The 26403-nt window shown below is 41.0% G+C and overlaps 1 protein-coding gene across 5 annotated transcripts; it reads right to left on the bottom strand.

Annotated features, from left to right (window-relative positions):
• Window positions 1-761: 761 nt before the first annotated feature.
• UBXN2A (UBX domain protein 2A) lies at window positions 762-26288 on the bottom strand. Of its 5 annotated transcripts, XM_053939339.1 has the most exons (9): window positions 25956-26288; window positions 20815-21070; window positions 15434-15524; window positions 14883-14936; window positions 13337-13472; window positions 11436-11545; window positions 9724-9864; window positions 4885-5049; window positions 762-2088 (listed from the first exon to the last, which is right to left on the bottom strand). In XM_053939339.1, the coding sequence occupies exons 4-9, from the start codon at window positions 14921-14923 to the stop codon at window positions 1800-1802; spliced, it is 882 nt and encodes a 293-aa protein (XP_053795314.1). In that variant the 5' UTR covers window positions 14924-14936; window positions 15434-15524; window positions 20815-21070; window positions 25956-26288; the 3' UTR covers window positions 762-1799. The 5 variants fall into 5 exon arrangements, with proteins under 5 accessions (XP_053795314.1, XP_053795315.1, XP_053795316.1 ...); XM_053939340.1 differs by lacking the exon at window positions 15434-15524; XM_053939341.1 differs by lacking the exons at window positions 15434-15524; window positions 20815-21070; window positions 25956-26288 and adding an exon at window positions 20422-20439.
• Between the last annotated feature and the right edge of the window lie 115 nt (window positions 26289-26403).

Raw genomic sequence — 26403 nt, 5'->3', positions numbered from 1 at the left:
TTTTGTGCTGCAAATGCCTGAATAGTAGTACACTGTTACTTTTGACATTTCATGCACCTTTTAGATAGAACAACTGAGCTCACAATCAACCACATGTGCTTTTCTAGGTTTATACTAGGTTTTATATTAAGACAAATTTGGAAGCACTGATTAATAAAATTATCTTTTCAGGAAGCTCTGGGTATTGAGGGTTGGAGCTGTGTCTGCAGGTGGTCTGTCTTTTCAATTTTACTAATATATTTGTCTGCACATATATTTTTGTTTTTCATATAGGAGTCAGTGCAAGAGCAAAAAAAAATAATAATTGTACTACTTGCTACATAAACCTGAATGGCACAGTAGTACAGGAAGTTTATAGCACTGAAAAGAACTTAAAGGCATAGTTTCCAGAGATTTGCTTTCTGAGGACACAACAGATATTTGCCCAGTTGACTTTCATTTCAAACACACCATGAGAGATGCTGAAGCAAACCAGTTTTATAACCCTGGGAATGAAGGAGAGTACATCCCTAGTCTGAAGTCTCACTACTTTTTAGAATACAAGTTGCTCAAATGAAGTAATTTTCTATTTATAACAAAACCAAGAAAACCCAAACCCAACTTTCACTTAACCATACAAAAGAAGTACAAGCCCAACACCCACCCTTTGGCAGAGGTAGCACAGAGGAGTTGGGACTCGCTGAAGATCCTGTAATATGTCTAACCTGGAGATTTTAGTTCCCTTCACAAACCCACATGCTTAGTAAACACAGTACAAAATATTAAGTCTTTCTGTTGTTTTCTCTTTTAGCAAAACATGGAATAGTTGGCTACAAATTTTATGCCTCAAGTACATGAACAGCAAAATAAAAGATTTGGATGGAAAATGGGGCAAAGTGGAGAGAAAAATGTCAGTTTTCAAGTAAGGATTTTCAACATCTTTGAAACTTGACCACATGCAATTAGTGTCTTCATCAGCTGGGCAGTTCAGGACAGAGGCAGATAAACAGTACAAAAACAACTGTGTCCCTCTAAACTACTACTCCTGCTTGGAGTAGTAGCCAAAAAAGCTGAAGTTTCTGTGTGACAAAGCTACAAGTGGGTCCCTATGCTAATGAGCTAGGTAGTTTAACATCACCTGATCTGCAAGACACCCATAGCAGTCCAAAAGCAGCAGAAACCACTTCAACCATTCATCAGAACAATTCCTTCAGAGCTTACTTTGAGGCACTTCATATGCAGTATGCACCAAACTATCTCATTTGTATCTTCTCACACATGCACCCACCACCATGTGAAGACTTGACAGAACATTATTACACTGCAGATCTTGTGATAAAAGTTACATCCTGAAGATTTTCAAGGTAGAGCTCAAATGTGAGCTTGCCTGCAGTATTGGTTGTCAAAGAGTTACTGTGCAAAGAATGCAAACTGCAACAGTTTACACCACAATGTAAGTGAAATGTTTCACTTTAGTCCAAAGTGCAAAAATAAATACTATTTTTCCTTAAAAGGTGCTATCAGTAGTTAAGTCTCAGAGAACTGTTCCACCTAGACCCACTTATTAAATACTAAGAAGCTTTTTACCTAAGGAAATTCTAAGGATAATATGCTGTACAGTTACCTCTGCTACATTATACAGCCAGGCTCTGACCACCCAATTTAGCTGAAAATTCCTCTATTATAGCAGACGACAGCACAGCACCCACTCTGCTCTCAAAGAGCAGAGTGCATGAGGATGTGAGGGCATCCACATATTGCTGGTTACATTTTTGGTTTTGCCTAGTTCACCCTGCAGATAATTTTTGGTCAATTAAAAGCTAATTTGATCTTGTACTATTGATAGCATTCTTTTGCTCATTCTTGAGTTGTCCATTAGGTGTAGCAGCACTTTTGTAGTCATTGTCAGGTGCTTTTATCACTAAGAGTCTGAAAGGTTCAGTTGTTTTCCGAAGTCTCTGAACAACAACAGCATTTTGCAACTTGGCTTCCTCAAGTGTGAGTGTCTCGTCCTGCAGCTCTCGAAAAGGCAGGGAGGTGGTCAGCGTGAAGGGAACACTTCCCTCAGATCCTTGATACTTTGTTATGAAGTCTCTGACATGGCTGATTCTGATAAGAGAGTAAGAAAAACTCTGCATTAGAGTTTTGGCACTGCAATCTCCACACACATGCAAACACAGCCACCATGGGACAGGAATGAAACACCACTGCATGGAATGCCTGACAGCACAGAACTGGAGCAATATAGATGAGGTGGTATCCTGAAATGCCTGATCCACTTGGGAGGCAAGGACCAAGGTTTGCATGCTCTGAGTAGTCCCAAGGGGACAAGCATGAGTATCTTATTCTGAGCCCTCAAATGCACCACTGTGGCTCAGATGGCAGTTACACAAACCTACCATTTCCTAACCAGCTGGTGGAGCTCTTACCTGAGGGTTCTCCAGCCAAGAGCTAGAATAAAGATGCCTCCGCTACATGAACCACACACTGGAACCATAATAAAAGTAAAGAAAAAGGGGTTGCAAAAACTATTTGGACAGCTGATACATTGACTAGGTCTAAGTATAGTCCCATCCCCCCACAGCAGGGGCATGGTGAATTCACTATAGATTCAATCTGCTTGTGAAGAGCCTTGCAACAGCTGAGCAAAAAAGAAGTTTTGCTGTGGAAGAATCAGGATCGACCCATGTAATTACAAAATGAAGATGAGAAGATACATCTGTATAAATAAAATTAACATAGCGTCAATGTGCATTCTCTGGTCCTGAGACCAACTGGCAGACTGGCTGCTGGCAAATTCCTAAATTCATCCTTCCTCTCCCCCATGCACAGGGTCTCCCACGAGGTTTACTGTCTCCTGGGAACGGTCCAGGACCTGAACTAACAGCTGAACCATGGATGGCTAGGTATTGACTGAGGAAGTGCTGGCTGGCTTGGGGCAATGCCATCCTAACAGTTTAGCAGCACAGATGCCCAAGAGTTTCCATGGCTTAGACACCCTCACCAGGACAGACACCGCCAGCAAAACAAAAACTAATTCCTGTGCACGCAGACCTCAACACAGAGACACTGCTTGGTCTTATAAGTCAAGAGCCTGAAAAACCTCAAGCAGGACTAAATTTTTGATTGGACATTTACAGGTGTCTACACACATTATACCAAATTTCATTGGGTTCCAAGAGCAACTCAGGCAATTAGCCACCAGCTCTCTGCTTCAGGCTGAACAAGTTCCTTTCCTGATGCTCCAGGGTCACACAAACATAGTAAGTGCTGAAGAGGGGATACAGCTCAATCCAGGACACAGCTCTGCTCTCCTAGTTGCTGCACTCCCATGTCTCAATTCCCCACAGTGCAACACTACAATGCCTCCTGTGCTTCTGCTCCCATCTTTCACCAGTAATCAACTCATATCTAAGCCAGCAGCTACTGTGGCACCTACACACAGTCTAACTGCAAAAAGCTAGAAGTCATCAATTTACCCAGACACTGGGTAATATGCTACATATGTGCTACATGCTATTAATCTATACCTTAGTTAACAAATAGCTGACTGTCTTCTGCACTGAAAGGAGTGCTGTGTATGCAATCATCACTCTTAAGGATATATGCTCTAAAAGGATTTCCCTCTGGTCTTATCAGGTTATACACAAGTACTGTGTGCAGCACAAATGTGCTGGTCTTGTGGTGAGAGGCTATGTTATGATAGAATATTTATTGCATAGTACTTCAAAAAGAGCATTACACCAGTAAAGCTGTTTTTCTGCTTATCTCAGACATTTTTTTTCCTCTCAAAAAGCACTTAGCAGCTGTTCAAATGGCTATTTACTATGAAGACAAAAAGCTTCTAAATATACTTAAGTGTGTAGGACCTCGAATCACTGAGATATGAAGCCCTTCAATGAAGTATTTATAATTAAAATAGCATTTTACCCTTCAGCAGTACATCACAACAGTGTTTCAGTACATATCTCAGGCTACTAACAGTAATAAATTAGTACAAGTCAAAGAAAACACTACAGTCATTAACCTTCAACAGCTGAGCTTTCCTTCTGACCAGCCACAGACATTCACAGTTTATCTTGACAGCAGCCTGGGTTGTATTAAATCTGTGATACCTTTAAATTGCTTCACAGAGAAGCACAGGCAACATATCCTTTCCACATGACAAGACTGTACAGTACTGCAGTAATTTCTCAAATTTGGATTTGAGAAAGGTCTCTAAAGACAGTAGCTCTACAATTTAATGTTAAGGTGTTAATCCCAGTTTCTCAAAGCTCTTGCATACATGCAGTGTGCTGACACCTGACATTATCCTCATTTCTAAGCCTCTTTGGGAACCATAAATTTTATTAATTAAGAATTAAACACACTGTGTGTATTCTATTCTGTCCATGTTGACATGCAGGGGATGAACCTCCCTGCCCAGTGCACCAACTCCAGCCCTCCCCAGAGGTTTCTCTGGCTTAACTCTAAGTCCCTTTTTCGAGCTCTCACATGTGGTGCTGCCTATGCCCAATGACCAGCAGGCTTTTTATGAAGCCATTTGCTCCCGATGTAGTTGTTTCGTGAGAGAGCTATCATGTTAAAAGCTATTTCTTCTAGTAATGAGCAATATGTACACCTTAACTTTCACTAACCTGCAAAGAGCTCCTACAGTTTCCTCAGATTTTCCTTTACACTCAGTTATGAACTGACTTTTAACAGTTCACATTTCTCTTATGCTCTCTTGTCAGCTAAAAGATTTCTCAAAATTTCAGAGATTTTCCAGATACAACTGAAGAGCAGTCCAATGCTAAGTGAACTGAGGAGGTAGATTAGTCATAAAAATTAAAGACTTAAATGTACAGGCATTAAGACAAATAGTTCAGATGCAAATATATATGACAGTGGTTAAATAAATCTCACCTGTGCGAAACATTGAATTTCTGAATTATCCTTTCCCCATCAGCTAACCAGATCTGGACATTGGTGATAGGCTCCAAATCATTCAAGGGTACTAAAGGCAGGTGTCTTTTGTTATTAGGTCCTGGATGATCATCTCTCACTTTAGAGATTATCTTTGGAGTAGCACTGAAAAGAAAAGCCACATGAGGTTATGGCTTCTGTGTTCACATGCAAGCTCAAACTTTCCCCCAGATCTCTGCTTCTGGAGCTTTCTACCCCATAGCAGAGTGCACTGATGACTTTTTATTTTAACAAATATAGAACACTAACATAAGAATCAGCTTTTTTCTTTCTTCCTTATTTTTTTCCTACACATATGCCATTATTTTCCCTTAAAGACTAAAACACACTAAAGAATTTCAGTTTGCTTGTGTTTAACATTTTTATAAGATGGAAAGGAACTTTAAATACCAGAGAATTAAATATTAACATACAAGAGACAAAACTGTCTGAAGATTCTTCATACATTTTTGTACTCTAATCACACAGGTGAAACTTTAAGGGGGTTGAGTATTGAATTTGCATACTCAAAGTTAATTTTCAGCATAATGTGATTACAGTAATTCAATTTAACTGAATGTTGTTAGCCTTGATTTAGACTCTAGCATCATCTATCTCAGCATAGAAGAATTACTCATCTATCAGAAAAAATTGACCTAACGTGAAAAATCCAGACTGATGCACACAGCAGTTGGATTTTGTTTTCCTAAGGCATTTTCAGAGCTGACCGAACCAGAGGGGCAAAGATTCATAAAATGACTTGACAGAATTCATGGACCTCAGTCCAAGTGAATGGTCTTAAAATACAAACAACAAAAAAACTGCTGGCAAAAATCTGCTGAAGAAATGCCTAGAGCTTAGTGCTTCTTTCATGACTAAGCTTGTTCAGCATGCACAGTTTAAGTCCTCACTGGGCCTGATCCAATGGGCACATTCTCAGCTCCCGTGAGTATAACCAGATGTTTGCTTGCAGAACAATAGCAGTGATTTAAGGAGTTACCATTTCTCCTCTGAGCTCAGCTGTGGTCACAGACTACATGAACACTACATGACAGTTTGCAGAAAAGCTCTTTGCACAGAAAATTGCTGAGTTAGTTTCTTGAGAGAGAACTGGGTAACTGATATCCATAGAGTAACAGTCTTAACTATACTGCACACCTGCTCTGCAGACAAACCCCATTTTTACATTCTTGTACCTGTATTAGTTTATTCATAAGGCAGAAAAGTCACAGCTAATTTATTATTAGCTGACGACTTAATATGTTCAGGCTAATAACGCTGGAGTCATATTTGCAAGTTTAGTCAGAGGTATTTCAGAAACTTTTATTGCCCATTTACGTGCTGCCCTAACTTCTAGGATATCAGCCAGCAGAGGTACCTTTTTGTATCTTCCACAGAAACTCAGCAGAAAGAATGAGAATCGAGAAATCTCACTTCCAAGTGAGCATTAAGAGATGTTCCCTGTGACTGCAGACAGATAAGAGGTACAGAACGGTTTTGCATTGCACAGAAATCAGCTGGGGCACGAGGACTTGGCACCAACAAATTACAAGATGGACATCTGTAAAATATTCTGGCATTACTAGTACAAGTGATGTACTAGCACCCACCTGCCTCACTATCTCACAAACAACTTCTGTTCATGATTGACCTCAATATGAAATAAAACTTAATTGCCCTCTAGATCAGGAATAAAAACTTGAGTACCAAGAAGATAATGTTAAACAGTTTTGCAAGCAGAGAAAAAAAATAAAATTTCAAGTCATACTTCAGTCCAGCAATGTCCAGCTCTTGCTGTCTCCCTGTTTAGTTGCTGGTTCAGACACTGCTAGAACTCATGTGAATGAGCTGCCTCCAGGACAGCAGAGGTGCTCAGCTGTGGTGTCACAACTGTAGCTCAGACAACTGCCTTGCATGAACACACATTTTGGTGTCATTCCCAAACCAACTTCCCTCACAGTCACATCTCCATATGCAGCAGGCACTGGAGGCAATTCTTTCGATAGGAAGTGTGTGTAGACTGAAGCCAGCACATTAAATGAAGCTTTAAGAGAAAGTTAGAACATTTGTATCACCAAGATTTAAAGCACTTCTATACGTAAAAACCTTTCTCTTGCAGAACTGACAGATAAAGCCATCTAGTGGTGGGAGCTTTGACTAAAGCCAAAACCCAAGAATCTAAGCCTGAGATCAAAGCATCATAACTCCTTTTAAAACTTATTCCTTTTATAACATTACCAACAGAAGATGTAAACTAGAGATGGAAGAGATGTAAGAGCATCCTGTCAGTTTCCTGGCAAGAAAAAGCCCAGCAGTTAGGTATCATGCCTTACCTTGACTGATAGTTAGGCAGCTTGACACACAATGCTTTAACCTAATGAGGTTACAGAGCAAGCTCGCTTTGCTGCAAGGCATTTCAGTCAATAGTTTAATTAACATGTTTCTGAGGCTGTCTCAAAGATGCATAGATTAGCTCAACAGAAACGTGGGGATGCAAATTTAGTAAATTTCAAACTATGAAATTCAGCTGGACAGTGATAGATAAAACAAAGTATACTCATTAGTTACACAGGTTCATAAGGTACATTGGAAAGTTTTGATAAGTCTTATTTCTCCTATAGAACAAAAAGGCAGAGGATCAAGCTTGTCTGAGCTATATCAACATATATGTTATTTCTAGATCCTCCAAAAAAAGTTTTTAGAACTAGTCAACAGACTAATTCATAATGGTTCATCCATTACAAAATCCCTCCACCTGGGAACACTGACAAAATATACAATATTAATTTTATATGCTTATTTGTTAAGCAGAGGTTTAGCTAGGCTATAAGCTAAAGTAAACTCTTCAGTTATTTGTCTCTCTCATTTCTGACTAATCATACAAATGCAACTGCAGAAAAGGAGTTCTATAGCTTAAAACTTGTTCCAGGTCTCAGCCAGCTCTGTTGCTGCCCCACAAAGCTTTCCTGCTGCAAGTGTGGTATATTCATGCAATGGATATTTATTAATTGCAGAAAGTGAGCACTACTTTATGGAGTAGGAACACTTATGGCTCATGTTTCCAACATCAGCACTAATATTTACTTGTTTTTAAGGAAAAGGCTTTGATAGCACAGCACAGAATAGACAAGCAAGAGTAAGAAAGAAATAAAAAATGCTGAGCAAGTTGTAGAATGTCTCAGTGTACAAGACCAGTCAACCAAAATTCACAGATTAGCATGTTTCAACCTAACTTGCCTACTGGGAAGCAAGATCATTACTTGCTGTAGGCATGGCAGAGCACAACAAGTGACTGAAAAACCTAGCATTTAGCACTGGTTAGCAGCAGAAACCCAGCACACTGAAGATCTTTTTGGTTTTGTTATGAACAGCTCTACTTGTAGATGAAATAAGATTATGTTCTTGACCCCCATTTGCTCAGGATTTCCATGCCATCAAAAGCAAGTCTAGCAGCATCTCACCTATCTCTCAAGGGAAGGTTTTCCCTATTGTAAATACTCAAGCATGGAGTAACTGAATGTACTACAGAAACAGATGAAACTCATAAAACAGATACTTGCTTCTCTGAGTCAGCCTGGAACCACTCACCCTTTACCTTTATCAGTCTTGTGTCTGCACACTTATTCCCCTGCCTCAGCTGTTCCTGCCCAGGTCAGGCTTTCCCTCAGCACAAGCTCTGGGCCTTTGCAGCCAAACCCTTCCCACTTAATTGAAACAAGCTGGTCACCCAAGGCTGCACCACAGCTTAGGAACCCCAGCCTGCAGGTCACTCAGCAGTGCCACTTGGTCACTGAACATGTCCTGGTCCCTAGGCTGAAGCCTGCTTTTATAGGCACACAAGTCTTGCATGACAGGGATATGTCAAGCAGATAATGTGGCTGCAGTAAGCAAAAGTCACAGGGATCAAATAAATGAACTCCTGGCTTGTCGCCCTACAACAGCCTTCCAAAATACAATAGTTGTTTGGTTGTAAATCAAGTCCAGTTTTAGCATTGGCATGAGTGGCCAACACACTCCAACTACAAAAAAGACGTGGATCACTGTAGAATGCTAAAATGCCTTACTGCAATACATGCATGATTAATTACTGAACAATTTAAGAGATTGCAAAATAACCTCTTCTTCAGTTCTCTTTATCGGATTGTCATATACTCCCCCCTCTTCTCAAACTGTTGCTAATATAGCTTAAAAAGAGATTCTTTTCTCTAAAATCATGGAATAGAAGAGTCACAGCATTTCAGCTGGAAACAATTCTGCTAATATTGAGACCTTGAACAAAGAAAGCCAAAAGCTTCCTGGCTGTATCAACACAGCAACACATCCAGTGGATTGTGGGAGCCAATTATCCCCCAAGCTTCATGGAGAGACACCAGGATGCCTGCAGGATGGAGCACTCACACTGTCAGCAGATGCTGGAGGAGAGCAGCTTGTTCAGCCTGTGGAAGAGATGGTGGTGGTTGTGGGGCACCCAAAGCAGCCTGCAGGGTCTGCAGGAGGGGTGATGCTCGTTATGGTGGAAATTCCAATGAGAGGCATTCAGATTGGATATAAGGGAAAAATTCTTTCCCATAAGGACAGTCCAGCACTCAAGAAGGCTGCACAGACACTGCTCTTATGGGATTTCAAGACCAAATTGGATAAAAGCCTGAGTAACCTCATCTGTTCCCACAGATGACCCCACTTTGAGCAGGAGCTTAGATTAGAAAACTCCAGAGATCACTTGCCACCTGAATTTTGGTCCTTCACCATAGGTATAGTTCCCTTCAGCTACTCAATCATAGATCACATCAGCCTACTCACCTTCCTAATCTGTAACCATGTCCAGAAAAGGGATGAAACATTGGCTTTTTCGATGACAAACACACCTTATCCTTTTTATCTTCCACTTTCACTTCTACCTCCTCCTTATCAAAAACCTTTTGCAGCTCAAAAGGCAGTTCCCTTAAGAAAAAAAACAAAAGGTCAAAAAGAAGTACTATACTGTTTTCAGTATACAAAATAGACCAATGATTAATACCTGTTCAACATTTGGCCTGTCAAGGATGCTACTTTTAAAAAATAACTTCATAAGTATTTACTCAGAGTTAGGTTAAGTGCATAGCATACAAATAACTTCAAGTTCCTGAACAGCAAATTAACTAGAAAATATATAATTAAAAAAATTCCTATGATGCAAGTTGTTGAATGATGTTGAAATTTACTCAGCAGTTACCACTCTAAACACCTAATGTGTAGGAAGTTCAGTGTTGCCATACACTGCTGCAAAAGGTTTAATTATTTTATCTCCATAGGGAAAACAAAAAAAGAAAAAGGCTTTTAAAGAAGAACTGACTTTAGACACAATGTATTTAATGACAAACACAGATCTCAGCTTCGAAAAATTATATCATCACTAACAGCTCCACTCTTTAGTGCAGTAACGTCACCTTGGTAATGCTTTAATTGCATGAAGCAGAATACAACAATGCCTTTGTCTGTGAGCTCTCAGCCAGACCGTACAATTTCGGGTGGTGGGGCTCAGCTGGCACAGGGGCTGTACTAAATGCTTCTCCACCATCAATGATTATGCAGAAACCATCTCATAATTAGCATCTTCACAGGCAAACAGTGGAATAAAAGTGGCAAACTTTTGATGAATGCACACAAAGGGCTTTAAACAGTGCAGTTAATTGCTATTACAACTAACATAGGTGACAGACATACAAGAGAAATAGTGTAAAATTAGCATTTTTGGTGGCCTAGCAAAATATGGAAAAGAAAAATATAATGACATAGTAATTTCACATGCTTGATAAGGAGGTATTAAATTACATTATCCATAAAATTATATTCTACTCTCCATTTGTAAGGGGTAAAGAAGCAGATTGCAAATTAAAGGCTCAAAATAATACTGGTTAGTATGGTCAAACTCCTTTTTTAAAGCAACAACTGCAAACAGTAGAAGAAATCAGGGCAGCATGTAAACTTTTAATACAGGGAAAAATGAAAGATGGCTATTAACACAGGAATTTATATAAGATTATTATATTTACACAACAGCAAGTTTGTACTTGGAAAAATGTCAGAAATTTAAGACTAATCAGAGTTGCTTGATGCTACATAGAACATCTGTGCCCATTTAAGGCTTTTCATCAACAAAAAGAAAACAAAGATCATAGAACCAGAAATGTTCAACCTCTTGTGCATTGAGTTCATTAGTCAAAATACCATTTGATCTATAGCTCTTATTGGGCACTGATTTATTCTTTATTTCATTGTGCACCTGCTGTGCCCCCTGCCAACACTGGCTTTTATCTATTCATCAGCAACTGTACAACTACTGCCACTGAGAGCTGTGTTAAACCTGTTGATGTTCCAACAGCCATTAGCACTGCAGGAACGAGACTGGCAGGGCCTGTGCTCCTACAGGGACACTGCAGTGCAGCAAAGTCACGTAAAAAATTTAGAGCATAAGCTAAGTGCTACCCAAAGCACATTAACTCAGGCTGGTTAAGAACACAAAACTCGCTTACCCCTTTTTAATGGACTCCAAGAACTGCTGGTTTGCAACATCAGCGTAGCTCCGAAGTTCGCCGTCATTTACCGTAAACCCATTTTTCCAAAGTTTAATGATTACATCAACCTACAGAGTAAGAACAACTCTCATTATAGCACTGATGAAAAAGAAGCTTGGTATATCCACATACCCTGTGATTATAAATCATCCACTTCATGGACTAAAAATACTGAGAGCAGGCTCACTGTAATCTGCCTTGGCCCCATGCCAACAGGCACAGCAACTGCAAGGGGTAAGTGACATTTCTAAGTATCTTGTGTCAGTCAGGGTTATAAACAAACCTTCCCCCAATCATTTACGCTTCCTAGATCAAGAACACTCCTTCAATTCAGCAGAGGAAAAAAAAAAAAAGAGCTGGGCTACCCCAGCCAGCTGCAACTCTTCAAGAGCTAATTTGAGAGCATACATGCCTGGTGTTGGAACACCAAGTGCCAGAATAGTCCAGCTGGGGATTTATTAGGGTAAAGCCTTGTTCCAATAATTCAGGAGGATTTTCTCAAAGTAAAGGCATTGAGATGATGCATGCAGAAGCATTTCACTCAGGAAATGAAGCAAGTATCAGAAAATTTACTTTCAGACAGCCATACACTTATGTTACCCTGGAATTCCTGGGTGTATTCATAACCTTGGTGGTTAGGGGAATGAAAAAATAAATTCTCAGCAATTCCTTAACTTTGCCAAAAATCATCTACTACTCCAACTTCTAGCCATTGCAATATTTACTGAAATCTCTCCAACTGTAAGATGGATATTTGAGATTGTATTTTCCTATTAATGCACCATGCCATTCAAGGAAGCATTTGGTTATCGAGGACTGATCCCTGCAGTAACACTGCCTTGGCAGATACTTGGCCACAGATGAGACCACAAATGCAGAATTCACCTCAGTTGAAAATTAGTTTGAATGAGGCTTGATAGTACCTGACAAGTTTGGGTTTGGTTTTTTTTTTTTTTTTCAGTTTGACTTGATAGGTGATTGCTACATAAATGAACAGCAAGTGCAAACTGCTGAATAGAATTCCTTGTCTCTCCACTGGGTGATCTGTCAAAAGAAGTAGACAGCACTCAGCAAGATTAGATTCCATCAAAAACTCTTGTGTCTCATGGCACCAATGCATATGGAAAGAGTTCTAATTTTGGGAAGGCTCCTCTACAGTGAGCCAGTATGCAAATTTAACATGGACTAATTATTCCACACCAACTTCCCATTTAAGCATTGACATAACTAATGCCATGGAACACTATTTCAGGACTGCAATTTAAGATATTGCTCTTGACATTTCATTTCTTCCAGGGTCAATTAAGGATCTATGAACATAATTTCTAGCAATGCCCACTCCAAATTTCTTCTTGTCATCTTTGTTCTACATGGCCTTTTCTCCCTCCCCTTACCAGTCATTGATGAGTAACAGAAAAACACGAAAAGGACAGACTCACCGAGATACAAACCCACACTGAACATCCCACTACAACCATATTTATAAGAATAAGACCAAATGAAAAATATTTGGGCTATGCCTCTGCATAAAAAGGCTGCAGCTCCTTAAATAACTTCTTATGTAACAGTACTTGTCATTCCTTGAACTCCTGCTCACCTCACTCTCCTTCCTAATAAAGCAGAAGTGCATTAGCCAATGCCAGCATCAGTTCTAGAATGACTCTAAACTGACTATAAAGCAGTGAGAGCCAAAAGCCCAGCAGCAAAGGCCTGGCTGACTGGGAGATGGGAGGCTGTTCCTACAGCTTTCGGAATTCTGTGTGCATTTTTTACTAGTGTACTGGAAAAGAATCTGTTTTCCAGAATAGTCCTGGAGTGCTATTACAACAAATATGACTATTTTTTTCTTCACTGCCTACCTGGTTCTTGACTGTAGTTGGGGGCACACACATAGCACCAACCTTCTGAGCTTCTTCAAAAAGGTTATCTACAAAGTAGTCACAGTTTTGTTCTGTACCATTCAAAATCTGATCATCATTTCCTGATTTACACACCCTGCAGAACAAAGAAGAAAGAATGACTCCTCAGAGGACATATTAGAAGACAAGTAGGTACCTCAAAATCTCAGTACCATTAAGTATAGAAGGCACACTCCCCTGCACCCAGCTTACTCAGTTTACTAAGTACAAAGCATCAGGTCAACTTCACATTGTGCCTTTTTTATAAACTTCTTACCAATCTCTAACTGCTACAATTTGCACTTCAAAAGCACGAGCTGAAGAACATCATCAGAAAAGATGAACTAATCTATGCAAAGCTTCTAAACTTGGTATCAGAGCCAGGAATGCAAGTTAAATTATTCATACTTCTAACCATCATACACCTAGCTTCACACCAATGAAAGGCTTTCCTTAAAGCAATTCTGTGATACAGGCTTGGGTTCCTTTGCCATAAGTTTTAAAAAATACAAGAAAATTGCCCTAGGATTTACTCATCAACCCCAACTTGAATCTCCCCATTCCTAGCACCATCCCAGAACCACCATTACTGTTTTGGAAAGTGCATTAGGGAAACTCAAGTAACTCAACACCACTGGAATGTGCTAAAGAAATACAGTGGAAGCCTTCAACACTGTGGAGACTAGCAGGGTATTAAAAAAGATGCATCAACCACATCTTTTTATAGAACACTGTATATGTGACAGCTGTTTGTTAGATTTTCACCAATCAAAATGCAGAAATATGCAACCTGAATGATTATCTCAGTATAGGTTCTTTGCATAGTAAGAAGATTATGCAGCTTTTCATAAACATTGCAGGAGTTACTCCTACGGGAGATTCAGAAAAGTCTATTTTAAGCAATTCAGAAAATAAAAATCCCAGCTCTTGAAAAATTATCCAATTTTACATAAAACTCTGCATTGAATTCAAGAGCAGCAATATGTACTAGAATGCTAATTAGATATATTTGCATAAAATTGAATTGTTTGCAGTGCACCTATGCAACACTAAGAATCCCTGGAGATTAACATCTTAAACCTCAATAACTTTAAAGAACAAATTTCAAAAGTATGCTGTCTGCATTTTAGTTTTCTAATAGAACAAAAGAAACTTGAAGTATTAATGTAGGTATTCACTATCCTTTACCTCAGAAACAGAACTGGAAAGCAAACACCTCCACATCAGATGCAGAGCTGCACAGTGAGTTAGAAATTTGAAAGGCTGCCTTGCTATTTTAAATTAAAATATTTACACAGCTTCTTGCATCTAGGAAACATTTCAGGTATATGAAAAATCTTTCAGCAAAACAACAGGATTTTTTTTGAAACTTTCAGTATATGTGGAACAGATGAATACAGTAAAAATACCGTATTTTAGAATTTAACATAAAGTTTGAAAAGTAATGACAGGACACACAAACAGCAGTGGGAAAGGAAGACAAAAAATGAGGAGAACTGGCACCTACCATTCTTTCTTTACAGTTTTGATATTGTCCATGTCTTTCATTCTGGTGCTTCCCCTAATTACAAAAAGAAAATGGTTTAAAACCAAAACCAAACAAAATGCTTATCACACTTTGGCTCTTTTTGTAGCTGAAGCACTCTTTATATTTTTTCCTGTGTTGATAATACATTTAACCAGAAACCTCAACCTCGCCCCCCCACCAAGTCTCCAGATGGTTCTTTGTTTTCCTGCAGTTTCTAATTTAATGACACATGAACCACACATCTGTTCCAGACGTTCAGGAGCAAGGTTACTTTTTCATAAATGTACAAAATACATTTCACAATAATAACAGTGTGATGTGAAAATACATGCCCATACCTCTGTAAAGGGAGGAAGAAAAATCACATTCCTTCCCTGAGTGGCATGGTTTAAACTTCCCTGATTTTACACAGCATTATGAGATGGTTGCAGAAAAACTGCACTGCCACTGCAGGCATTTGAGTGACCTTCACCTTAACTGTGCATTACTTAAAAGGGGCAAGATTTGTCAGGTTACCCTTCCTACCTTACCTCAAGACATTGTTGCAGTGCAACTCAGAAACTGTGAATTATCATTTCTGGCCTACTGTCAGCTGGCACGAAAATCCTGGATTTGTAAAAACTAAATATGATACAGGATTAGTCTGCTGAGTCAAAAGAAATGAAGAATCCCACATTGATCTCATTACAGTCACTTTTGAATGCTCTGAAGAAAGTCACAGAAAGTCACAAAAAGCCAGAAACTCCCAAAAACACCCTTAAAAATAAAATCACTCTAAAATTGGAAAAACTCACAGGAAAACAGAAATTTTCAGTTGCAACTGTGTTCACAGAGTTATCCCTGACAACCACTGGTTACACAGATGATGATCTGCCCCTGGCAGGTTCAGGACTAAGTTATGTCATTGTGTGTGGCATCAAGCTAAGCAGTGACAGCCATCACACTCCTGAACAAAGCAGTATGCACAACACCACTAATATGAATTTTACATGACTTTGAGATCTAATTTAATAAGATGTGGAGTTTAGGGGAAAACAACATCCACTGCAGCACAAATCAAAAAAAAACACAAAAATAAACCCACCACATGCAGTACTAATTCATGCTCCTTGGTACTTGAATACTGGTATTCTTTCAACTTGAAAGTTAAAATCCATGTGAGATGCATGCTGTAGAAAAATATATAACCCTCCAAAAAAACCCTACACCAGTCAACCTATAATTTAACTGGTGCTGTTACGCATTAAGTCAAAACATATTTTGCACACCTCTGACATGTCACACAAGATGAGGTATAGTCTTTTTTTCCCCCACAAATGTTCTGCCAGAGCCCTACATCTATCAGGCAAGCCTGTGCTGGTACATGATGATGTTATATGCATATCTATTTGTTGCTCTTGGAACTCTGTATTGCACTTGGGAAAAAAAGAACTCTCAGTATCAAGTGAGCAGAGTGAAACTGGAATGCTTAAAAAGTGTAATTTTTTCAAACTTCTCTCAAATTCAATTTTAATACTCTGGCATGGTTTTTTTTGTTTGTTTGTTTTTTTTTTGTTTGGTTGGTTTTTTTGTTTTTTTTTTTTTTTTTGTGTTTAGCCCAAAGTAATTCTTTGTGGTTTGTGTTAATGTGCTTATCTTCTAATCTTTCACTCCAGTAGGCTACTTCCCAAAGCAACAAGAGCCACCTCCTGCCATCTGCTTTTGTTGATCCTCTGTGACTTGTCATCAGAGCTGTTAAAAAGAAACAGACACAATGAAGCAGCTCTTCAAATTAGCTCTTTGGCTACATTAGGCTGGCCTCAAATGTGCATGAATAGTATTCAAAACTGGTCAGCTGTGAAAGCTGCTGTTCCTTCTACAGTACAAAAGCAATTACACTTAGAAGAAATGTTTTTCTTAATCTCTCTAAGTGAAGAATCATCCTGTACAGCATATTGATGTTTATTATGGCCAAAAGCTGTTAGAACATAACCATCAGAATGCACTGTAAGCACTTTAGCTCAGCATGTCAACCCAGCCAGCACAAACCACCTCCTCCCACCAACTTCTGACATACATCCCTAGCTGCTGTTTAAAATGTTAAGAATTTTGGTATGTAATTTTTGCGTCAGTGGCAAAAAGTAACCACCTCCAGAACCTAAATTTAAAACATGGGAAGAAGCTGCAAATGCCAGCAGCCCACCACAGCTACATCTATTAATTGGGGTTAGGATACTCCTGGCCATTCCCACACAGCCCCAGGGGTTTCGAGCCCCACCAAGATGGGCCACTTGACCCAGCAGCGACCTTTCACAGCCAGGGTTTCCAAACAGGCAGCCCTCAATAGGCATATTTTTTCTGGCAAATAATTTTATGGTCAATACTTCTGAGCACACACTTCCAGTTATTTTAACACAAGAGAAACAAAACAGAAACTATCTGTGAGGTTTTTCTTGCTGTGAAGGGCAGAAATACCCACAGAAGCACATGCAGCCCCCTCCCCTGAAAGCCTGCTAACCCCTTACTAACTTTGGCAGAACAAACTCTCCAGTTGAGAGCTGTGCACAGCACAAAAATTACAGCTGAAAATTGCACTGTACCATGCCAGAGAGAGATGGGAGGCTACAGAGAAATGGCAAGTACAAATTAATAGTGAGATGAGCATCAAACCTAATGGCCTGAATGTAACTGATGTGCTCAGGTACAAACCACAGCATTCATGCTTCCTCTCCAGCTGGCTAAAGGAGCTGTGCACTCAGAAAGAAACCTGTCCACAACCTTGATGTCCAGGTGTTAGATAAATTACTTGTCTGTAGAATTAAGAATTAATTGTTAAGTTTTAGGACTTGATGTGCTTCAACGATCTCAGACCTAAAGGGGAGGAGGCTAAGCAAAGCTTGGGAAGAAGGATATACCACTGATGGTGGACACAAATAATGCACAATTTACAGGCCACAAAGACACTGGGCAGAACTTCCAGAACGATAAGGAAGAAATAAAGTCAGCTCAGCAACTGTACTGAAATCACTTCTAAGTGAATAACAGGTAATTTCGGCAGGGCAAATCATGACAAGCAACTTATAGATCAACTCAAGAAAACCACCTACGTAAAAGAAGACCGAACACGCAGACTACTTAGCACGAGAAGTAAGGGAATAATTTAACCAATAAAGACAGAATACCCACTAATAAGAGAACTATGCAAACTTGTAGCCAGTGAACATTAAAGTCTATGTTTGCTAACATGTATAAAGAGTGAGAAGTTTTGATAGTCGTGCTGGCTTTGTCCATTTACCACGCAGCCCTTCTTTCGGCTCAGAACCGCAGATAAATCAAGTACCTTGGCTCTGTGTGTGGATTAGCCTCATGCACAGCAGGTCAAAGAACCTATTTTGGGACAACCCCGCGGCTGCGACACCTGAACTCACCCGCACCCCGAGAGCCAGGCCGGGCACACGCTCCGCGCCTCCCGCCGCGGCCAAACCAGCCCGCCAGGAGGTATTTTTAGGCGATGAGGCAATACCACGGTACCGTCGCGGAGGCAGATCGCCCAGGGAGCCCCGGGAGGGGCCAGGCCGAGCCCCCCGAGGGTCGCTCCTGCTGCGGGACGCGGCCGATTCGGAGCAGGGCGGAGGCAGCGGGGAGGCTCAGCCCGCCCGCCCCAGGGACGGCCGCGGGCAAAGTCTGAGCGCCGGCAGGAGCCGAGGGAACGCCGGCTCTGCGGAACGCGCTGCCCCTGCCCAGCCTGTCCCCGCAGCGAACTCACCCGCCCGTCCCGCAGCGTCCAGCCCGGGACCGCCCGCCCGCCGCGGAACTCCTCGGTGTCCCGCCTTGAGCGGCGCAGGCGCGGCGGCGCCAGGCGGGGCGGGCAGAGCTCCGCCCCGGTACTGCGGGGGGAGCGAAGGGGTGTCCGTAAGGATCGCTACCCGCTGTGCGGGGGAGACACGCGGCTTCCCCGGGGATTGCCCTGCACTGCGTTGCTCTGTCCTGTCCTCCGGGGAGAGGCGAGGGCTGGGGTGTCTGCGGCTCGCCGCGACCCGCCTTTACATGCCAGAACCCCCGTGTCGCTGCGGCGGTACCCGGGCAGGACCTGGCGCAGCACAGCAGAAATAAACATCCCTGCCCGGCCTGAGACTGCGAAGGCAGCTCTGTCCCGACTGCGGAACAAAGGACCGTCTGTCAAGCTGCGTGTCCGTCTGTCAAGCCGCGGCACCTACAACAGTGGGGAGTGGTGCCTGTGTTTAGGCACCTGCCCGGCCCCTCGGCCCCGGCGGGAGCAGCCGCACGCGGAGCTCTTTGGAGAGCGGGAATGGCTCATTGTGCGGCGAGCGCTAATTACGGGCCAGAGTTGACACAGTGAAAAGGAGCTCAGCCGAGGCCTCGCACCGAAGACAAAAGAGCGGCGCGCTGTCTGGGAAGCAGAGCTCCCGAGGGCGAAACAAACGGGAAAACGGGATGCGATCCTCGGGGAGGGAAGGATTGAGCCGAGTTCTCTGCGCCGTGTTGGTCCTTGGAGAAGCCGCTCTCTGCGGGCCGAGGAGGTCCCGTGGTGGTGGCAGGAGCTATACGAGTATCCAAGGCCAACACCGCGGAGAAGCTGCCAGCCCCTAGAAACACACGGAGCAGAGTGAACGCGCCCCTTGCACCTGCGGGCTGTTTAATAAGGGTTGGGTTCCCCCCCCCCAATAATTAGCGATGCACTGTAAAACATTTAGAATTAACCTAAACTGAACAGCCACAACTATCTAATTCACACTAATTAATGGGAAATCCACTGCGAATTTACAAGTGCGATCAAAGGTAATTCTAAACGCAGAGGTAATACTTCACTGAGTGTCATCTTCACGTGGGACACGTTTCTGCAATCCTTTAATCACAACAATTAAAATCACATTGTTCAGAAATATTAAAATAGGATGGTTAGTCTCAAAGTTCAGTGATGGGTGAGTAACAGAAGTAAAATCTGACACTTGATAGCTATAATTTATTTCTCTTTATAATGCACGTCACAATGCACTGCTCCATTTGAAGGCAGTTTGGATTAATTGTTACATTTTAACTGGATGAGATCTAATTAGAGCTCCTACTTATGAATTTTCAGGGAAGATAGTAAGAAATTTGCCTTTTGTTTCTGTTAAAATACATGGAGTCTTACATTTCAAAACACGGACTGCAGAGATTCTATTCTCCCTGGTTTTGTTTAATGTTTAAAATAGTTTGACATTTTAGAATAGAAGATACTTCTTTGTTACAAGGGTTACTGATTCTATTAAACAGGTTTTATATATTTAGAACTTAAACCACAGATATCATGACTGTAGAAAAGTCAAAGAATTTACAAAACTCTAAGCTAAAACATTAGAAAGTTGTTTTGCAGTGCTGGACTGTTTTAAATTTTCTTTCACTATTTGAAATACACTATCTCCATTTCCTTAAACACACAAGTTCATTAACATGCTTAACCCTTTCCTGGGGGCCCTTTCAGCAACAATTTGACAAACCCAAAGGTAAGCATAGAAGGAGGTGAGGCTGGACTTACCTGGTGTAATGGTGCAGGTGTCCTGGCTGCAATCACTTATTGATTTAGAAGACTAGGTCTATTACTGGAAATCAGAGTACAGCTGGAGACATGCTGACCTACTACAATAGGAATCAGTGTCCTAGTGAATTTGGTTTCTTAAAAGCTCTTCTAAGTAGTGCTGTCCTCCCTTAGGAGTCAAAATGTTGACAAAGCATAGGAGTAACAAAAATCTTAAGAAAGAACTGCAACTCTTGTATAATGTAAAAAATATTTTCTTTAAAACTGGAAATTTTCAAGTTAGAATGTTGTTACAATCAAGACATCACTAAAATCCTTTTAGACTCTGCATTTAATACAGCCTATTCTCTGGCAGTACGCTAGATGAACAGAAGCAAATGGTCCTTTTCTTACCGTGTGGTGAATAGAAGCAAACAGCCCAGACTGTGTCTGCTGAAAAACCTCTAACAGGGTATTCATGAGATGAATACAACCATCTCATGCCCCTTTGTCAGGAGAGATCAGATGCAGTGGCGTGGAAGATAGTGACAACTCCCAGACTTGTTTTATAATATAGGAGTGAATCTCAGTGTTGACAAAGTAAAGGAGGGTTTTAGCTGTCACCGCCAGGCCTGTCAAGGTCACAGAAGAACCAGCACACACAGGGCATCTAAAAACAAGCAGAAAATTAATTTTAAAGGGATATTTTTAAACCTTATATTTAACAAGGTTAGCCTATGCCAGAGGACACTGTCAGCTACCTATAATTAAACATCAGCCGTATTGATTGACCTTAACTTGAGAGAGGAGTTGTTGCCTGAAGCCTTTTGTAAGTGTGTGCACACAGAGTAGGAACACACTGTGAGGAACTGGGACTGAAAAATAAATAGGAGAACGGGGTCTGGTTATCCTGCAAATGGCAATTCCACTGACTAAGACAGCACATTCCTCGGCGTAGGATGAATGGTCCTTGAAGGAATGCTAAACCTTCTAGGCTGCCACACAGAGGGAAGTAGCTTAAGGAACCAATGCTTCTAGGAAGTCAGCTATGCACTGGAAAAGCAAGTCATTGTTTCATGGGTGAATCAGCATTCCTGATAATCATGCATTGAAAGAAGTATCCACACATTGCTGGACTCTTGGACTGTAAGTGCACAAGAAAATGGAATATAGCTTCAATTTTAAAATAAGTGTGAAATGCATAAGCCCGTGAAAAATTCAAGGCAGCCTGAGCAACTGTTTGTACCAGATAACACACATTTGGAAATAATGTATGATGAATTCTCAAAGACACTTTTAAGTGAAACTACAATGATGACATGGTAGTGTATTTTATGAGCTTGTTCTTGGACCTGTAACAAAAAACCCTGCTTCGAAACCTAAGATTGTGTGTGAGGACTAGAGAGATTTACGAACCAATAATGTTTTTGATGGACTTGCCATGTGATCCTAATCAAGCCATTATGCATTTATCTGGTGCTGAGGCTTATCTACACACGTGTTCATAAATGCCTATTTTTATTGTGAGCATTTTAGGACAGAGTCTGGTTTTTACTACAAAGCTATACATCACCCAGCATAGTAACAGGCTGGCAGTGCTACTTTCATATGATTAATGATCATAAGCACCAAAGTGAGATGATTTGCCACTTTTGTCCAAGATGGAAGTAATTTACAGCCTGAACGATAGTGAAAAACAGACCCTGCAGATGCCTGGCTGCAATATCATCAGCCTATGAGTTTCACACAATTATTATTAGAAAAACTATCTGCTGTGACCTTAGCTCAACAGGAAAAATATTATGGAAGCTAATGGCCAGATGTGATGGCAAGATAATTTTGAAATATTAGGAGGGAAGTTTTACCACTCCCTTTTAATGTTATCTAAAAAACCTACTCTCCGATCCCTCTTCAAGTTGCACTGATATTATCTAGTGCGGAAAACAATCTTCAGATAGGTGTGCTGATAATGGCGCTGGACATTAAGTATTTAATTTGAAATCATAACTATTATCCACTTTTAAACGACAGTGATAGTCTTCAAATAATGAGCCTTCTATAATAACATAGCAAAATGCCTGCAATGTGGAGTGATTGCATCATGTTCTCTGTTCCAGTTCAAGGTAGTACAAATCCTGATTCCTGGACACTGCTTGTTTGAAGTTTCCAAACTTATATCCCATGGGCTTATCTTCATAATGGACAGTTCTCAAAGGAATAACCACACAATCTTAATTTCCTAACATGTCCCTCAGGAAAAAGCTTAGGGTGCATTTACAAAAGCAAGATCTCTTGTGAATCTTTTTTTTTATTTCAAGATTCAACTGAAACCAGGAGGAGCTGACAGCATGATTGAGAGGCACACATATGAGCTTATAAATAGAGGCCTGAAATGATGATTTGATTTCCATTCTTTGGAATGTTACTGCTATTCAGAGATACTGCAAAGTATTCTCTGGTAAATTACCTATGATCGAAGCAAATGGTAATTCACTGAATAGAGCCCTCTGGTCCCTACTAGAAAGAAACTCTGTGCAAAAGTTCTGAATAAGGAATGAAGGACTTTTTCTTTTGTTGTAATTCCCGATTTCCTGGTAAAATAGGGACATGTGACAACAAAATCATCCATCTCCAAATATTTCTTGTGTCATTAAATATCATTTATGTAGCAAACAAGGTTTTCCATCCTGGGTAATTTTTTAACGTCTTTTTACATCATGATGCCCCGATATGGCTTCATTCCCCAAAACTTTTTTAATAGAAAGGGACTCTTTTGCTCAAGTAATTTTTTATATTTTACCAATTTCCCAGTGGTGTAGCTGCCTTGGCAGATGGTGTGGCTTCTTCTTAATACATTTTTCAGATACCTTAATCTCTTTTCTGAACAACTGGAGGTAAAAGGACATTGAACACTGCTGTAAGCTTCAGCATTCATTATAAACTGGTTTTATTTGAAATATGGTCCTTCCCAATGGCATTTATTTGTAGAAGCATTTAGACATCTGTCTGTAAGACCAAACTACAAATCTTGAAACTGAATGAGCGCTACAATTTTTTTTTTAATGTAATACATAGTGGAATGTGGCTTCAGTCCTTCTCCCCCTAATTTTTTCATTGTCTCTCACTACTCAGAGTTCTTACTTTTTCCCCCCCCAAGCATTTCATGCACATAAAGTGCTGAAGGGAGTCTAAGTAGGTTTCTAATGCTGTTCTGTCTTCATATGACACTTGAACCAACAACAGATAGAAAATATGGGAACAAGTAAATTATTGGATTAGTGAAATTATTCTAAATCCCTTTCTACAGTAATTCATCTTTCATTGTAAAACCACATTTAAATCTCTAAGTATGTGTGATATAAAATATTAATCCTATGTTAACATGTTCTCTGCATTAAAAAAAAATCCAATCAAAGCTACCAAGCACACTTTGTAACTTGTGATTGATTTATTTATATCGTCAGTACTAAAAACGGTGATGAGGCTGACATGGAAGCTATAAAGCCATAAGCTATTTGAGTCAAAATAACCAGCCACACCTTCTAAGAGGAACAAGACAACTAAGAAACCTGTAAACAAAACCATCTGTGAAAAACAACACAGTAAGTAAACATCCAAAAGGAAGCATGTCTTTCTATGTTTCATATCATGCTAACACAATGAGAATGAAGCACCACAAATGTTCAAAGCAGAGATCAGGGATTTTTAACTACATCAATCTCTCCACAGTAGTCGCTCTGGCATCGTAAAGAGTGCTCTCTGGGTATGGCTCACAGGAATGAGATCAGAACACACACACACACACACACACACAAAAAAAAAAAAAAAAAAAAAGGACACAACTGTGATATAAATATCTAGCAAATATAGAATAAATAGCTTTTGAGTTGGGGAATTTCTGTTATTTCAAGCAGATCTGGAGAGGCACCCAGGAAAATCAATTTGCTTGCATACTGACTGAGTTTATTTTACTTTTTAAAACTCATCAGTGTTCATGAGAGGAAGAGTGCTGGTTTGAATCAGGCATGTTGCAAGCAGATGTTATGCAAGCTTCCCCAAACAGCCCTGCCATGACTGCAATCCTGAGTTATGACATTCACTGTAACTGGTGCAGCCTGGGCCCTTTTTTGGGCCACTCATCTGTTGGTTTTCCCAAAATGGGGATATTTTTTGTGACAAGTACAAAAACTTGAAGATCAACATTAGTTTCCAGACCAGTAGAATTTGAAAACCATATCTGAGTTTCATGGCCTATCAGTACTACAGCATAGAAATGTTAAAGTACATTATTTGTCATTATATATGTGATGTAATACTGCTACTGGACATATCTCCTGGTGTTTGGCAAGGGGCAGTCTCTTGCAGTTTCCTTCTATTCCTACTTTTGAAGGCTAAAAGGATGTGATTTCCAAATACCATTCACAAAACCCCTTGTAGGTTTTTAATTAAAATACTCCTTTAGCCTACAAGTGTATTAAATTACTATGTCCCTTCATAACCTTTAAATAAATAAATTTAGAAACAAAGAATATAAAACCTACCAAAACCAATCTCATGGAGCAGAACTACTCTACTTTTGAAAGGCACTGGAGATTCTGGGACAGGAGATGAAGCACTGTTGCTAACATAGATTACAAGCTCTAAATAGAGGATGTCAGATGAGACATTACAGTTCCCACCCCGAAATGCACTGTATTTTGGAGTATCTCATAAAGCTAAAAAATTGCTGCTATTCACAGTATTTTTTTTTTTGCTTGGATATTTAAAAAGCTGATTTTCTTTTTATATAGCCCGACGTCATTGTTGCATATTTTCTATTTTTAAGTACACATTCTACCATTCTTTTACAGACTGTAATCTTGAAGAGAAAGATGTGGGAGTATGCAGGTAAAACAGAATAATAGTGTTATAAATTTATTGTTCTTTACTAAAATATTATCGCACTTTCCATCTTTAAACAGTAAAAATACTTTGATAAAGTTTGCTTGAGCCTAACAGAATCACGTGCTCAGTAATTTCATTATACTATTCTTTTTGGTTAAAGAAGTAAGAAGCACTGAAATGACTTGCCCAGCAGTGCCAAACCAGTCAGTGTGAGAATTGAAAGGTTGAGACTTTGTCACCTACAGCTGTATGCTTGTGTTCCTCAGCTATGTTTCTTTCACAAAGCTTTTGTTTTCCGGGCTTATGCGCAGGTACTCTTATAAGTTCTGTATAGGGCAACAAGTGGTGAGAGAATGATTCCTACATCGCCGAGAAGGGACTGGGTTCGTGGACAGGCTGAAGGGTTATAGTTTGTGAGTAATTTGAAAAGCATTTGAAAAGGCATCCGCGTTGAAAAGAGTAACGCGTTGTATTCTTAGCCCCTCTGACAAGCATCTGCGATAAGGAGGGAGGTGGGGAGAAATGAGCTTTCCAAGGACCGAGCAAGGAACACGAAGCGCAGGTTGAGGCAAAACACAGGGGATGGTGCCGGTGACTGGCGCGATGGGAGAAGCAAAAGCGCACTCCCGATAGCCCGGATATCAAGGTGATTTCTTAAAAATGAAGCTCACCAGAGTGTGAAAAGACTTTTCCACAGAGAATTATGGACATTGCATCCTCGGCAGATCTGTTCGCCCAAGCTGTCCGGTCAGCTCCTGGCAAGAGCCTCCCTGGGCGAGCAGACGGCTCCAGCCCCCCAGGACGGGCGGCTGAGCCCCGTCCCGGGTGCCAGCGCTGCCTTTCACCCCCGCGGCCCCGGGCAGCCGCTCCCCCTGCCCTTGAACTCCCCAGCTCTCGGCTCAACCCTCAGGGGGTGGCGGCGGCGGCGGCTCCCCCGCCCCACGGGGTCACGCCGGGCCAGGCCCAGCCGGCGGCTCTCCAGGCCGCGGCGGGGCCGTGAGGCTGTGTGGCGCTCGGTCCCCGCCGCGGAGCCGGGGCCGGAGAAGCTCCCCGGGGACCCGCGGCCGCCGCCGCCTCCCCCGGGCCGAGCCGGGCCGGGCCGGGCCCATAGAGCGCGCG

The sequence above is a fragment of the Vidua chalybeata genome, chromosome 3 (assembly GCF_026979565.1).
Source record: "Vidua chalybeata isolate OUT-0048 chromosome 3, bVidCha1 merged haplotype, whole genome shotgun sequence".
NCBI classification, from domain to species: domain Eukaryota; kingdom Metazoa; phylum Chordata; class Aves; order Passeriformes; family Viduidae; genus Vidua; species Vidua chalybeata.
Note: the sequence above shows the minus strand (reverse complement) of the source record. Positions and strands in the feature narration are given on the sequence as shown.